The sequence below is a fragment of the Piliocolobus tephrosceles genome, chromosome 5 (genome assembly GCF_002776525.5).
Source record: "Piliocolobus tephrosceles isolate RC106 chromosome 5, ASM277652v3, whole genome shotgun sequence".
NCBI lineage: Eukaryota > Metazoa > Chordata > Mammalia > Primates > Cercopithecidae > Piliocolobus > Piliocolobus tephrosceles.
The window spans coordinates 127,689,678-127,705,321 of record NC_045438.1 but is presented as its reverse complement, the minus strand read 5'-3'; the positions used below and the strand labels follow the sequence as shown (position 1 = coordinate 127,705,321).

The 15,644-nt window shown below is 41.9% G+C and overlaps 2 protein-coding genes across 21 annotated transcripts in view; one reads left to right on the top strand and one right to left on the bottom strand.

Moving 5' to 3' along the window:
* Positions 1 to 579: 579 nt before the first annotated feature.
* Positions 580 to 6,359, bottom strand: OARD1 (O-acyl-ADP-ribose deacylase 1). 9 transcript variants are annotated; one of them, XM_023212755.2, is made up of 6 exons: positions 5,990 to 6,306; positions 5,263 to 5,342; positions 4,839 to 4,983; positions 3,784 to 3,842; positions 2,606 to 2,718; positions 580 to 1,222 (listed from the first exon to the last, which is right to left on the bottom strand). In XM_023212755.2, exons 2-6 carry the CDS (start codon positions 5,299 to 5,301, stop codon positions 1,120 to 1,122), a joined length of 459 nt encoding a protein of 152 aa, XP_023068523.1. In that variant the 5' UTR covers positions 5,302 to 5,342; positions 5,990 to 6,306; the 3' UTR covers positions 580 to 1,119. The 9 variants fall into 9 exon arrangements, with proteins under 9 accessions (XP_023068523.1, XP_023068522.1, XP_023068520.1 ...); XM_023212754.2 differs by having other exon boundaries at positions 5,974 to 6,303; XM_023212752.2 differs by having other exon boundaries at positions 5,259 to 5,342; positions 5,990 to 6,296.
* A 212-nt stretch (positions 6,360 to 6,571) lies between these two features.
* Positions 6,572 to 15,644, top strand: part of NFYA (nuclear transcription factor Y subunit alpha) — a 29,276-nt gene continuing 20,203 nt past the window's right edge. For 2 of the 12 annotated variants that reach the window (XM_023212750.2, XM_023212748.2), the window contains exons 1-3: positions 6,572 to 6,741; positions 12,666 to 12,801; positions 14,492 to 14,578. In XM_023212750.2, the coding sequence (XP_023068518.1) occupies positions 12,727 to 12,801; positions 14,492 to 14,578 (162 nt within the window). In that variant the 5' untranslated portion in view covers positions 6,572 to 6,741; positions 12,666 to 12,726. The remainder of the gene's footprint in view (positions 6,742 to 12,665; positions 12,802 to 14,491; positions 14,579 to 15,644) is intronic. The other 10 variants (XM_023212740.2, XM_023212743.2, XM_023212741.2 and 7 more) reach the window with 10 other exon arrangements.

Genomic DNA, 15,644 nt, shown 5'->3' with positions numbered 1-15,644 from the left:
GCAACTTCAATCTCCGGGGCTCAAGCCATCCTCCCGCCTCAACCTCTAGAGTAGCTGGAACTACAGGTGTGCAACACCACGCCCAGTTAATTTTTAATTTTTTTTTTTGTAGAGACAGGGTCTCACTATGTTACCCAGGTTGGTCTCAAACTCCTGGGCTCAAGTCATTTTCCAGTCTCAGCCTCTCAAAGTGCTGGGATGACAGATGTGAGAATTTTTTGAGAGAAAGTGGCCTTTATTTTTTTAAAGAAGGTTCATAAGGATTTTTGAGAATCACTGATTCATTGGGTCACTACTGTGTGTTAAGAACTCTGCCAGGCATTTAACATATATTATTTCACTTGTTTTCATGATTAAATTCAGACAGGTTCAATCACAGAAACCACGCAGTGGACAAAAGAGGGAAAAGTTCACCATGAGGAGATGCTAAAAACCTGCCTTTTGACTTGTCCAGTTTTCTCTCTTATTTCTCACTTTGTTTCTCCTCCCACTTGGACCCTTTGTATGACTGTTTGAAATTAAGTTGTAGGTGAATCTTCCATTACCCACGTCCAGAACAAACACACATAAGCACAGAACCTCACTAAACCCCCCCAAGTATTTATTTTTCCATTTTTATCACCACAAATTTCTTAACAATGTAGAATTTAACTTTGTAATTAAAACAAAAACTCTCCCCTGGGAGGAATCTGATGACATAAGGATAACACCAAGTTAGGTGCACAAACGACAAAAAATGCCAAACTAACTGATCATCCTTCCTGAAATTTCTCTTAAAAGCAGAGAAGTAGAATCAATGCTGCCACCTAGCGGCCAGCCAAACAATTAAGGTAGCATACTGGAGAAGAAGGTCATAGTCCCAACAATCTGGTTTCCCTGCCTATTATCAAGCCACCTACTCCTCACTTTTCTTCAAAAAAACACAGCAACATATCCTAACCAACCCCTCCTCCACAGTCGTAGTCCAAATACTTTAATACAGCAACCAAAGTCTGTCTTGTTAAACACACTACTTCTCATGAAACTTTCCTCTGCCTATTTTAAGGTAGGTTTGCCCAGTCCTATGGCTCAGTAGAGATGACACAGGAGAACACGGAAACATCCAAAACGTTCACTGGTTCAGAGTGTGTACACAGTAATTTTGATGTCTGTTGCCTCAAATACCTCCTCGATCATCGCAGATACATTTTCCCATTGCAGACGATCAAGACCACATCCAATCCTGAAAAAGACAAAATATCTCCATTGATGGTAATGAAAGTGTCTAGGAAACTGCTCCTTCTCTCTTTCAAGTTATATCCACTCAAAGCATAAAAATAAATAACCTAGTCTGACACCCTTATAGGCAACCATGGTAGGAGTTTGGAAGTCAATTCTTGTTGTGAGTCACCTAAGACCATTCCTAGACAGCTCTGACATCCAAAAACTATCACTTGTGTTTGCCTAACAAAATACCACTTTCCAACTATTTCATGGTACATTTAGAAACGTATAACTGTCATGACATGGGAGACTCATTATCCCTCTATGACTGCTGACTAAAATTGGCTGTGGATGGATGGGGAAAGGTTGGTATTTTTAAAATGCACTTATGGTAACAGAATGTTAACGAAAACAAGGAGAAGAGGAATGAGGTACAGGAGCCGCAAAAAAGAAAGTCAAGATGGAATGCTGGGAAATGGTGAAATGGTTGCAATCCAGGAGTAAGGTCTTTGCAACACCCTGGTGAGAATAAACTTAATCATAAAACTCTACTACCTGGCACCTCCCAAGGTGTTACTCTAGTGATCCTCAACCCCCTAGGGAAAAGAGACTTAAAATTGCTAATTTCATGTCAGAATGTGATAATTAAGTCCGTAAGGAATTGTGATAAAAAAACAGTTTCTGACACATACATCATAACTATATCAAAGACCCGTGTAAAGGGACATTGAGGCCACATTCAAAGTAATGTGGGGCTTGAGACAAAATTGCATGTATGCTCAGCATTGACTCAAATCTACCAGGGTGACAGGAAGAAAAGAGGTGAGGCCCATTGCCTGAAAAGAAAGTAAAGGGACTACTGAACCCTCAATGTCATTCCCTTAAGTTCCCAATAGCTAAGGTCTAAGAAGTTACATCAGGGACAGATCCTCTGGCTGTTACCCACACTGACCAAAAGCAGCACGCAGTATAAAAGGGAATGATAATTTACAACTTTCTTGACACAAAGTAATAGGTTTGGGAGATGGGAAGTGGTCCAAGAGGGAAACCACCAATGCTCAGTCTTGATTCTTTAGCTCATATTGCTTCAGCAATAAAGGCCAAGCTTCAAGAAGAGGGTGCTGAGAATTCAACAAATGTGGCTGAATAACAACAGTCGCTCTCGGCTAAGTAGGCTGAGGCAGATGTGTATTTCAAGGTAATTGTCCTGATTCATTCAACTCAAGCTAGAAAATGGCTATGCCTTGGCCTAAGACCAGACAACTGGTTCACTGGTGGTTTTACAAAATTTTGACTTTTGTCCACCTTTAAATCTATATTTTGGGTTAAGCTTTGTCTTTGGGTAAGACAGTAAACCCCACCAATCAATTAAATCTCCATTTAGGGCCATGGATTTCCTTGCCTGGGCATGGAGAGGTCGGTGACTCCATTCTTCAGACAATGAGACTTCATTGCCTCTAAACTCTTCTGTAAGTTTTCATAAGTTGGCTTGTGTGAAGCCCTTTTCTTTGTAATCTGAACACAAAGAATTCAAACTTTCATCATCCCAAAATGATAGCCAAAGAAAAGTCATCACATTCCCCCAACATTCCGATAAGTAAAAGAGAAAGCACATTTTTATGGGAGAGCCTCAAGAAAATCCACTAAATAAAGACGGAGAAACCCAGACTCTGCCACGTAGTAATCTTTCCTTTTCCTAGGAAACCCATGAGATTAGCTAGTGGTGCCTATTGTCAATACTTTTAAGCAAGGTAAGTGAAGTCTCTGTGCCACATCCAAGAGATAAGCTGCGTATCTGTAACAGGGAAGAACGCATACCACCTGCAAATTCCCTGCTAAAAGCCTCTATTTATTTAGAATCTGTGCTTGCTTGCTTTTTGTCTCTCTATATAAAACAACAGAAAAAACTGGTAGGGTCCCACAGTTAAAACACTGGAAGCCACATAAGCTTTAAGCACAGAATTCAAAGGGGCTAGGACATCTCCCCACTCAGTTTGCCATCCAGATCAGGCTTGTAGTGGGTTAGCTGTAAGTTACCCACTGCCACCACTAAGGAAGTCACCCCCTTTCAGGAACCAAATGCCATCCTGGACTGCTGAAGAACCCTACATTCAGGCAGTAGTTAGGAGAGGAGCTAGGTATTATTTGGGACTGTACTTATTTTATTTTGTTTTTATTCACCCGCTTGCTAGCAGTGTGCTAGTTGACATGGAATAAGAGAAAAGCTCCTTTGGGAAATCTGTCTCTTGAGACATTATTGTTTTTATCTCACTCTGCCTAGTAAATATAGTATGGCAGGCATTCCTAACTTTTGCAAGTCTTAGAACAGACCTATGGTAAATGGCACAGGACTTTCCCACAGAGCTGGGATGCAGTCTCACATTTCTTTCTAACCCAGTGCTCCAAGGAGCCACCATCACTGGACTGGAGTTGTCATAAGATAGAAGCTTTTTGACACCCTTAGTTGACTAGAATGGACCAACATGATCAACACAAATGTAGTACAGCCCATCTGTTCACAAATCCTTAAAATGTATTAAGTATTGACCCTGAAAAAAAAAAGGAATTGGCCCATCTTACCAAGTAATATATATATCGCCCATCTCTCTTCAGAACAGCCACTTCTCCAGATTTCTTTTCTAAGAAAAAGTTATTTAATAGTAGAAATGAAAAAGAAAACCAAACACTGATCTCTAAGATTTTAAAATCTTTACAGATCTGAGTTTACTTCAAAACTAGAAATAATTTTCAACACTGAAGAAGGGAATACAGAAGATCTATTGTCTCCCATAAACACTCTGCTTTTTATCAGCATTCCCAAATACTATATTCCTTAACTTACAGCTTTCTTACAATCATGTTTCCTCACAACCCACCTTTGATCCCACTACTTTGAAATACAACCTCATTTGTCCACAAACTTTGTCTATTGCCTTGAAATTGTTTTATAATGTATAGTTTTTTACTTGCCAAATGTGTATTTACTCAATAATTATCTTTTTACATGCAAAGAGCTGTATAAGGCATTAAGAGAAATATAGACATAGAAAAAAGGAATTATTACGGAGTTTTCAATCCAGAGAAGGTATCATCATTACAAATAACTATAATACAAAGCAGTAAGAATTGCTTTTGTCTAAGGCTAATAAATACTGTGGACAATGGGTCTGTTAAGCCTGGAATGTGGTCTGAGAAACTGTTTCAGAAGCTTTACATAGGATTCTAGTGCACATTTCTGGTTTAAAGTCACCCGTAGAAAGTGATGGGAGGGGTCTATAAGGAAGAAGAGGTTTCTAAATTCCTCTTTGAAGAAAAAGCAGAATATTGGTAAGGAGGGGATCTTGAATGCCAACCTATAGCCTAAGCATCTCAGAGTTATTTCAAGTTTCAGAGAAGTGCAGTAATATCGTCAAGAAAGTTTTATGATACAAGAGGAAGAGATTAAAAACATTCACAGGAGTTCAGGTTTGATAATGATAAAGGTCCAAACTAGAGGCCATTCTTGGGGAGGAAAATCTAAAAACATTTGGTTCTTAGGAATCCCCTCTTTATCTGCATATTTTGTTTATTAAAGTGTAACAGATTAAAAGGTGCTCTAGCCAGGGCAAACCAGGTAAGTGCTTTCCCAAACTCACGTTGATTTAAAAGTTCTTGCACCCCTCCAAATTTCTTCTTGAAGAGGACAGCTATCCCAGCGCCCATGCGACAATCCTCACTGATACAGTGGGCTAAAGAGTCTGTTTTAGGGCATGCAAAAAGGTCTCCTTTCACATAAGTGATCTAAAAAATGTGCAAAGGAAAAGACAAAGTTTTATTTTGTGAACCCCACGACTACCTCTCCCGGCACCCCTTCCTGCAATCTGATTTAAAGCCAAATCAATTACAGCATGTGCAAAAGGAAAATAATGAATGATCCCTGCCTAGAATTTTGAGCCTTTCTTAAGTAAATCAGCTAGCGAGAAAAAAAGATAATTCAATCATTAATTAAAAAGTGTGTATGCTTTTGACCTCCATGATTACGAATTTCAGTTCACCAATAAGTTAATAGTTGTTACCCACTCTGCTTCCTTCTGGATCTTCATTAAGGCTGCTGGCCATGATACTGAGTCGCTATTTCCAGAATTTAAGTGTTTCTTCAGCTATGAGAAGGGAAAAGGAAGTAAAAATGCTTAGGCAGCCTTAGTATATAATATTCTGATTGCCCTTTACACCCGCTTAATAGGCTTTTCCCCCCAACGTTTATAGATGAATGTGAGTTTTTTTCGGTCCCTGGTACGTAATACAAAACTCTTCTGGGGCAAAAAAGAGGAAGAATGCTTAGCGACCCGCTCTCATTTCGCGCTTTCCTGGAGCGCCCCGCTCCGTCAGCGGAAGCAAAGCCCAGCCCCAAGACACGCCTCCTCCTTTCTCCAGGGCCACTCCCGAGCCAGGCGGATTTAGGACGCTCCCCTTTTCTGCGCAGGACGCAAAAGTAGTTCCCCAGTGGGTTGAGCTTAGAAAAAAAACAGAAGAGACTTGGCCACAGTCCCGTTAAGCCGCAACCACAGAGTGTACAAGGTACTGGCGTGCTGAGCCCCAGGTGTGGGGAAAGGCCGCCTCTCATAGAACGTTCACCCCCCCCCACTTTTTTGGGGGGTGCGTAGAAGGAAAGAGTCTAGAGAAGCCTCCCATTCTCTGTCTCCTACCCTAGGGCGGGTCAGCGAGGACGCAGGGTCTGTCCTGGGGTCCTATGGGAGGGTGCGGGGAGGCTCGCTCAAAGCCCCGACGTACCCAAGTCACCCTTCACCTGGAAAGGAGTCGGTTGTTTGGAGGTCCCCGCCCCGCGGGGAAGGGCTCCGGATCCGACCCTGGTAGGTGAGGAGCAGCGGACCAGCCCAAACGCTGAGCCAATCCCGCCAAAGCCCTTAATGGCACGCATCTAAGATGGCCGCCCCCGCCCGGTAGCGGGGCGGAAACGAGCCCCTCTAGCTTGCTAGCCGAGCCCACACTCTTTGGCGCAGGCCGCCGAACTTCCGGCAGTAAATTCCGTGGTGTCCCGCCGCCGCCCGCGCATGCGTAACGAAACTGCCCACCACGAGTCGGGAAAAGTGGCGCTTGCGCATTAGCCGTACGGGTGTGTCCTAGTGGCCACTTGGAAAGGGGTGGGCAGCTGGCAAAGGGGCTAGTTAGCGCCTGCGTAGTACTAAGCTCAAAGGAGCGTTTTGAGTTGAACGATCTGGCGCGTCTCGAAGGCGCCTGCGTATTCCTTCCACTGGCGGTGGTGTCAAATCAGGAAGGCGGGCGTGGCTGCAGGGAACGCCTGCGCCTTGCTCCTCAAAAGGGGTGGGGCGAGCCCAGAACTGGAGTTAGTGGGCGTGGCCTCAGAGGCGCCTGCGCGGAGGCGGTTGGAGGGAGGCCCGATTCCCCTTTGTTCGGGTTCGCCATTTTGCTAGGCAGCGGCAGTGGCGGCGGCGGCGGCGGCTGGAGCCTCTGATTGGGTTTCGGAGTCCGGTACTGGAGCCAATCAGCGCGGGCAGCGAACCGGGGGAGCGAGGCACGGTGAGTGTGAGGAGCCAATATCCAGCGGCCCAGAGCCGGCCCCAGCGCCCCGATTGGCGGGTCTCGCTGACCACTCAGGAGAGGCCCAGGCGCCCGTCGAGCCCGGGGAGTCGAGCTGAGCTTAGCCCAGCAGGGCGGCCAGCGGCCCCGGCCTGGGGCCGGCGAGCGCCTCGGGGCACTCCCGGCCGAGGCCTGCAGGGGCCGCCCCGCGCGGGGATGGCGCCCCGGGGAGCAGGCACCTCGGGGCTCCGACCCTCGCAGGGTGCCAGGATCAGTTGGGAATGCGTCCCCGTTTCCCGATTCTTAGGCCCAGGTTCTCAGGCCCCAGGCCCGGGGCCACGAATGGCCCTACACTAGGGGACACATGCGCGCCCTGGGCCTCGGCGATTTCCTCCTGGTAGTTCTGGCCGCAAACTTAAACCTGCCCTTGCTCTCTCCATTCTCCGGCCCTTGGGGCAGGAAGCCTCCCCCGGGCCCTCGGCTCCCCTCGAGCCGGGTCTGTCTATCTGCAGCCCCTCTAGGTCGGGAGGGAGGCCTGGGAAGGTGCGCGCCCCGGCCGCGGGGTCCCGAGTGCGGCTGGCAACGGGGCTGGCCCTCCCTCGCCTCGGAGCCCTACAGGCCCGCCCCCGCTGTCTCCCTAGTGGGGAGAGGGGGCCGTTAGTTCGCCCACTCCCCGTGCTCCGCTGCGCCCCTCCTCCCAGTCCGCTCCGCCCGAGTCTCCGGCCCGGCGCCGTGACCACCCCTTTTGGCTCGTCATTTCCTCTCTTCTCCGCCCCGTTCGCTGTGGCAGGACCGCACACCTCCGTCTGGGAGCCCAACCAAGCAGTCTCCCTTTCTTGTCCGGGCTGTAAGACTAGTGCAATTCGGTGCCTGGAACCTCACTCTTAGAAGATTGATACCCTTGCGCATTCTTTTTCCCGGAGGCTGCACAACTTGCTGTTCATATTACTAGTCTTATCCACTGCTCATTTTGTGAAATCTCCCTCCCTTGGAAATGTAGTACAGTTTCGGGTTTTTTTTTCCCCCTTTGTTTTTGCTTTCGCCTTTCTATGTTACTTTGTGTCAGGCTTGACCCAGTCCACTCATCTCTTGGTTTATGTTTTTCTGATACACTTTCTAATCCTGTGTTAACGTTTTCTCGGCAGATGTTTAGAAGCTTTTAACAGTGTTGTGGGGTTTGCCTTAGGGTGAGAGGTTGCTGTTGGCAACCAATTATCCAGCAGTATATGCCAGGTATAATCCATGTATTGGGGAGCGAGTCCGTAGAGGTCAATAAGAACTGTGCCTACCTGATGGAAAGGTGAACAGGTAGTTAATACCTAACGGTTAGTGCTGTAGAGGGGCCAAGTTCAGTGCTGTGACGTATCGATGCGTGAGCTAGCCTCTGTGAAAGGCTTATCTCCGCCGCACTTTTGACTGGCCTTGAAGAATGATGGTAATTCTTCCACAAGAAAGATGGAAGAGCATTGCTTGAAGAGAGAAAAAGCATGTGCGGAGGAATCAAATTACACTTTGAGGCAGGAAGATGGGATAGGGAAGTGGACAGTAGTAGTGATAGTTTAGTGGGGAAAGGCCCAGTTGGTAAAATACTTGTATATCTTGCTAAGGAATATTTTGGAAACAGTTATTATTTTGTATGGAGGTTCAAGTAGAAGGGATCTAGAGCTACATTTTTTTCATAAGATTGAAAAAACAAGTTTCTGACTTGTTTTATTGGTTCTCCCCCGTGATAGTGGCTGGGTTCTTTGGGGAAGAAGAGAAGACTTTTGTCCTAGGACTCTGAAAATTATTTTTACTCATGTGAATCATCTAGTGCATTCCCTGGCACATAGAGGTCTTCAGTATCTGGTGCCCATTTCTAAATTCACATTTAATGCTATACAACTGGTAGGTTTCAGAAAACTCGTATTCCAGTGCTCTTTCATTACTGAAACTTCGGGGACAGGTTTTATTTTCACTTTTTAGGATGAGTTTTTCATTGTTGCTTAAATCATTTTCTTAATTCATTTGATTGTCACATTATCCGCATTAGCAGAAGAGATGATAGGGCTTAAATAGTCTAAAAAGCATGTATATTTGCCTTTGGAAATTTTGTTTGTTTGCTTTTGGATACAGGGCTTTCCTCTATCGTCCAGGCTGGAATACAGTGGCGCAATCATAGCTCACTGTAACCTGGAACTCCTGGGCTCAAGCCATCCTCCCATCTTGGTCTCCCAAAACTTTGGGATTACAGGCATGAGCTACTGCGTCCTGACCTGAAATAGATGTTTTAACCTTAGTATTTAAACATAGGTATGTTCTGGTCACTTCAAAATCACTAAATACTTTTGCTTGGCATCTTTCTAAAGGGCATTCTAATCTGGTAACTTTTTTGCTAAGTACCTTTCAAGCTTCCACCAGTCTGCAGAAGAATTTCTTTGACATTTCGAGAGACAGTAGTGTGGCCCCAAGCTTTTCTTCCCGTTTAGTCTGCTACTCACATGCTGAACTGTTTCTGTTCTTGTTTTTATGCTCTCTTGATTTGTAGTACTTCACCTTCCTCCACATCAGCACATAGCTAAATCTTTCTCACACTTAAGACCAGTTCATCCTGCAGGCCTCTGATAGCAAAGAAAAAAAAAGTTCAAATAGTACCTTTTCTTTTAAGCCTTGTTGATTTATCCCCAGCTGGAACAAATCTCTGTCCTCCAAATTCCCATATCACTTTATCTCTTAGGATTCCAGTATAGGTTTTTACTCCATTACTAAACTTAAAGACTCTTTGAAGTTAGACTTTTCGTCAGATATTTCTTTTTATTTTTAAAACCTTCAGAACAGTGTCTGGCACATGGTATATAGTTAGTGGAGAGAAGTGCATTAGAAAGCTCCAATCCAGAAATCTGTAGAATGATGAGGAAGCTGGACAGCCCTTTGTTGTAGTCTAGTCTTTCATCCAACATGTATCAGGACCCACTTGTTGAGTTGTGAAAGAAATTGAGTGAGCCAATGCTGGGAATTTTAAAATAATAGAATAGAAAATATCTGCCAGGCATGATGATGGCTCACGCCTGTAATCCCAGCACTTTGGGAGGCCAAGTGGGGAGAATTCTTTGAGCTGAGGAGTTTGAGACCAGCCTGGGTGACATAGGGAGACCCTCTCTCTTAAAAGAAAAAAAAAAAAGAATAGAAAATATCAAAGTGCATCTTGTGTTGTATAAGGGTAAATACTTGAAACTCATTTCAGTTATGTTTTATGCATTATGTGTGCACTGAGTTGTGATAATGAAATGTGTTTCTTACTAAGGGTTGTGATCAAAAAAGTTAAAAAGCTACTGTTCTAGGCTTTGCCTGGTAGTGATTATCAGCTGTGGTTATTCTAGGACTTTTCATATGTTTACACTAGTTGAGTTTCTGAAGGTTTTAGCTTTGGAGTGTGTATAGGTCCACATAGAATGGGTTCCTAGTGAGTGGTTGTTTAAATTTCAGCTTTTGCACCTTGGAATAGTGGAGCAAAGAGAATTACACTGAGAAGAGAATGCACTAGGAAGAGAATTTTCATGCTAGCCAGAATAAACACTCTTACTTCTCTCTCTTTGAGGAAAAACCATTCAAAACTTTGTGTTAAGAGCAAGAGCTAGACAGACTAAATCTGGCTAACTTAAGTTTGTCATAATCTTGGGCAAAGAGGCACTTTGGGAAAGACTATCGAATTGTATTGCAGTCTTGCTAACTGAATCTCACAGTAGTAGGAACATACAACTTTACTGAAGCCAGTTGCTTATAGCATTAACCGTTAATAGTTATCAATATCATGATACAGATTAAATCACTGTCATTAATGTGAGAGAGAATTGCTGCCAGATTTGAAGCTGCTCTTCAACTCTTTATACTCTTCAAAGTATAGATTTAAATATTGCTAAATTGGTTCATTTGTATTACCAGGATAAACTAGTTAAGAAGAAAATATGTTACATCTATTAGTCATTATCATGTGCTTCAAGTTATGTTTTAGTCTTGTAAAGATGTAAACTTCTGGATATCAGTCAAAGAAAAAATCTCATATAAGAAGGAAATTTGGAGTTGGGGAGGCGTTGAAACTTAAAAGACATTCCTTTCATGATCCTTATTTTTAAAATAAATGTATTGAGACATAGTTTAGATACAAAGTATAATAATTTTAAGTGTGCATTTTGATGAGTTTTGACAAATTTGTACACCTGTGCAACCACTACCACAATGAAGATATAAAACATTTTCATCATCCTACAATATTCCTAAGGCTCCATGCCAGTCAAGCTCCCTCTTTCCTGTCTCCCTGTATTCTCCACTCCCAAGGAACCACTGATCTATTTTCTGTCTCTAGATTACTGATGTCTTTTGGAGATTTTATATAAATGGAATCGTATATATTCTTTTACATCATAACCTTAATTTCATTAGTTTACAGACATAAATGTATTGTGTATTAGAGACAAGATAGAATTTAGGGAAGGCTGTTAGTGTCCCTAACAGATTCACAGTCTGGCTGAAAACCTGATTTTCTATTCTATACCCAGAATCTCTGAGGAGCAGACTTAGTCAGTCAATTCCAAAGAGACTGGTGTAAAAATCAGAAAACCAGTTGTTCATGTTGCTGATTATATTTGCTCTCTGTTGGCCAATCTATATGTAAATCCAAATTATAGCTAGAAATTTACCTAGTGAGCATTCCCTTAGATCAAGGGCAGTGCTTTGGAGAACCATATGGCCGCAAGTCCTCTTGCTGTGATGACATAGCCTGTTATTTATGGCTCATAGATTCTTATATTGTATCCATTTTGATTATGAGTAATGGGGTTGATTGATTTTTATTTTGATTAAATTTTGTTATATTTTCCCCAACATTCCAACATTCATTTGGGAAATAAGAATTTCCCAAAATTCTTATTTTGAAAATAAGAATTTTCAAGTGTGCAGGGAAATCAAAGAAATTTGAAAATAAACACCTGGTATACCTGCCAGTTAGGGCCTATTATTAACATCTTACTATAATTGCCTTACCAGATATTTCTCCACCCATTCATCCATTTTTTGATGTATTTCAAAGTAAATTTTAGGTATCAATACACTTCTTTCTAAATAGTTGGACATATACTTGCACATATTTTGATTTCTTCTTTCAGACTGTCTTGAGACACCTTGCAAATGATGAATTCCACCAGCATGTGTGGACTTATGGAGAGTGGTACTCTACTTTGCCACTATAATGAGCAGCTTAGTTAGGCTGCATCATTTTATTATTCAGATGTTGGAATTTATGAGGGCCTACTGAAAAATAATCAGAAAGACCTATCTACATTTTTGTTTATATATCTGTCCTCCCTCCCATATTTCCAAGATGAATTACCCATTGCTAATTTATATCATTTTAATTGTTTAATGAAGTCTTTAATAAGGTTCTCAGATATCATTCAGTTTATCTAATTGTATCCTTATTTTTGAAAGCGGATCTTCAACTCTTTGTGAGAAGGGTAAATTTTGGCTGCCATATGTAGCGGACCTGAGTAACTTGTTTGGTGGGAAGCAGTTATGTGTTACAACTTTAAAGAAGCTTTATTCTCTAAAGTATATGTGCAAACCTGAAAATCAGTGTTACGTAGGCCTTGTATCAAAGTGATGTTGCAGCTTAATGAGTATCTCTAAGGTGCAGGTATTGCTCTGACAGTATTGAAAGGTAAGGTTGTCAATAAGAAATGACTGAAAGCATTTTAGAAACATGAAAATAGCATTATGTTATGATTGTGCCATATAATCCTAGTTAAAAATGATACTGAATATAAGCATTTCCTATTCTCTTATCCTGTTTTCTTGCAAATAAAGTACAGTGATAAATTATCCAGGTTAATTGTCTGGTAAGACCTTTATTGACAGTCTCACTTTAGTTTCTTTCCCCACCTTTCTAATAGGAGTGTACCTCACAGCCTTCTAGGATCTCCAGAGCGGACAGGAATCTCACTTGGAGGGACCATGGAGCAGTATACAGCAAACAGCAATAGTTCAACAGAGCAGATTGTTGTCCAGGCAGGACAGATTCAGCAGCAGGTATGGAAGTAAAACTGCTTTAAACATCACAGCAATGAAACTGATAACAGCACCACTCAATTGGTTGGTCTATTTCCCTGGGGAATTATTTGAAAGGTACCAGATCTTGTGAAATATTGGGTCTGATGGCTTGTGCTGAAATGCCATGTCTAGCCCATGACCACTTAGAATCTACTCTTCATGGGTGCCTGGTTATAGTAAATTGCCTCTTTTATCTCATTATAAGTAAAAACATCTAGTCTGGTTTTCAGATGGAAATTTGGACTTTTAAATTTTTCTGGATTCTATTTGGTCTTTTTCTCTTCTTGTTTGAGCTAACTTGTGATTTAGTAAGGCTTTGGCCACAACAGACAAACCAACATAGCTTCCAAGAAATCTTCTGTTCTTTTATTTGGTCTGCCACATTTTTTATTCAGAAAAGCTCTGGTTTAACATTAGGATAATACTTAGACAGTCATTCTTATGGATAAGCACATATTAGAAAGGAATTCCCTGCTGCTGGTTTATTCCTAATTAATAGATTGCTTTCTTGAATTTATACACAGGTTAAATTTTTTGATGCTTTATGCTTGGGTTTATTATAGTAAAATTTCACTTTTTTCCCACCCCTAGAAGAAATTTATTATGCTTCTATTTGACCTTAGGCCAAGATTGATATTTTGGAAATATTTGTTTTCCAAATATTGAAAACAATATTCCATTGTTTTCAAAATGGAATTTAGCTAATATAGAAAGGTAGTAGGGAAAGCAAAGGAAGTATTGATGATGAGTTGTTCCCATCTAATGATCAAAGGAAGGAGCTACTCTTAATTAAAAGACAAACTCCCTTGATAGCTTTCCCTTCCATACAGCTGCTGTGGCTCTGGCAGGTTCCTTTAACTGCCTTTTTAGAGAAAGGGATTCCACAAAGGGCCCTCCATTCAGACCAGTACTCTGGAGGGTGGGTTTTTATTCTTTCAGAATTTGCCATTAGTGGATGTAAAAATAAGGTTGAATCATTGAAATGGCTCTTAAAGCAGTCCAGTTGGGTAGAAATAATCTTAGTTTTGAAGCTGGGCATGGTGCTGCATGCCTGTAATCCCAGCTACTCTGGAGGCTGAGACAGGAAGGTTGGCTTAAGCTCAGGAATTCAAGACCAGCCTGGGCAAAACAGCAAGACCCCATCTCGAAATAAGTAAATAAATAAAGTTAAAAAAAAAAAAAGAATCTTAGTTTTGGGACGTAAGAGCATTGACGTCATGAAGATGATTTCGGTTCACAGTGATTACTTCTCCTTTCTTAGTGATTGCATTTAAGCCCAGAATTTTTTTATGGTAGTTTCAGGGCTATTAAAACCTAATCATTTTTTCTTGTGAACTCATTTGAGGAGATAAAAAGAGCATTAAATAATTGTGTAAGTAGAAGTATCAGATTCCTGTTTCTGGAGGGAAAGATTGCATTACAAATCTTTGTGTTAATGATGACAACTGTTTTGAGTTTTTGAGTCACATTTTGAGGTCCACGCTGGAGACAAAGGGCTAATATCTTTAATGCTACTACCTTCAACAAAACAGCTTCAGCATAGGGAGTCTGTACATTTTGAAAGTCCTTCAGGCTTCCCTCCCTCTCCTCCGAGGTAAGGTGATCTCATGTCTTGAACTACACATTTCCTTCCTGACATATTTCAAGCTCTTCCTGTTCCTGTTCTCAGCAGCAGGGTGGTGTCACTGCTGTGCAGTTGCAGACTGAGGCCCAGGTGGCATCCGCCTCAGGCCAGCAAGTCCAGACCCTCCAGGTAGTGGTACCCTCTCTGATTCTCTGTGAGCACTGCATGAACTTCTCCTCTCCTCATGTCTGGTGCTGTTTGTGTTAGGATCTCCAGTAGGAATGGCAAAGTCAGTTGCATGTCTTTGATGCTGCTAACTTGTCTTTGAGGCTTATAAGATGCCAGTTTCCTAATGTTTTGTGCCAAGTCATATAGAGACCCCGTATCAACTTTCTGAGAATTGGATTTGACTAGCGTGTTTCTTTGAGAATGCCTGGAAAAGAAATGGTGTAAGTGACAGGAAGAAATTCTTATAAGTGACATTAGAATTTATTCAGGGCTCAAACTCTGATCCAATTAATTGCATAGTAAAAATTGTGTGTATTTGCGTTATAATGGAGAAGGAAATATATACATATATAGACACACATAAGCTAGGCTAGGCTGTGCTTTATTTTTATTCAAGGGGCAACTCAACTGAAAAATAATCATTACACTTGGCAAGGTTTATCTAAGCGCTGAATCTTGTTAATCTCTTGTTAACTGCTATTGTTTCCACTACCTTTCCTGGGGAAATAGTGACCTGTCTTATTACTAGATCTGCAAAGATTACCCCAGATACCTCTTGGTTAGGCAGAAGCAGGATATGCTTTCTGTAAGTCTTAGGTATTAAAGCCACTGTGATAATTCTTGGTTAATCAATACAGTTCTTTAGCATTGTGTATGGCTAAGTTAAGTATCCTAAATTGGGTTCTAATTTGACCAGTTCCTATAAGAAATAGGAGTAGGAGCACTAGTCTACTCTGTGTCTGTAGGTTACTTTTATTAAAATGACTGTATTTTTGAAAAATTGGCAAGATTTGCATACACTACTTTTTCCCTCCATTGAATTGGAAATGATTCAAAGTAGAATCTAGAATGTAGAACTGGCATCTCACTTTATTGCTAGTGCTGCTAAACATCCTGCAGATAACTACCTCTTATTGTTATCACTTCACTTTATCCTTTCAGTCCCACCCCTACCCCTGCCACCAATAGTGTTTGGTAATGATATACAACCAACTTTGAAAATAAATTAAGCTGAAAGAAACTGAGCTTG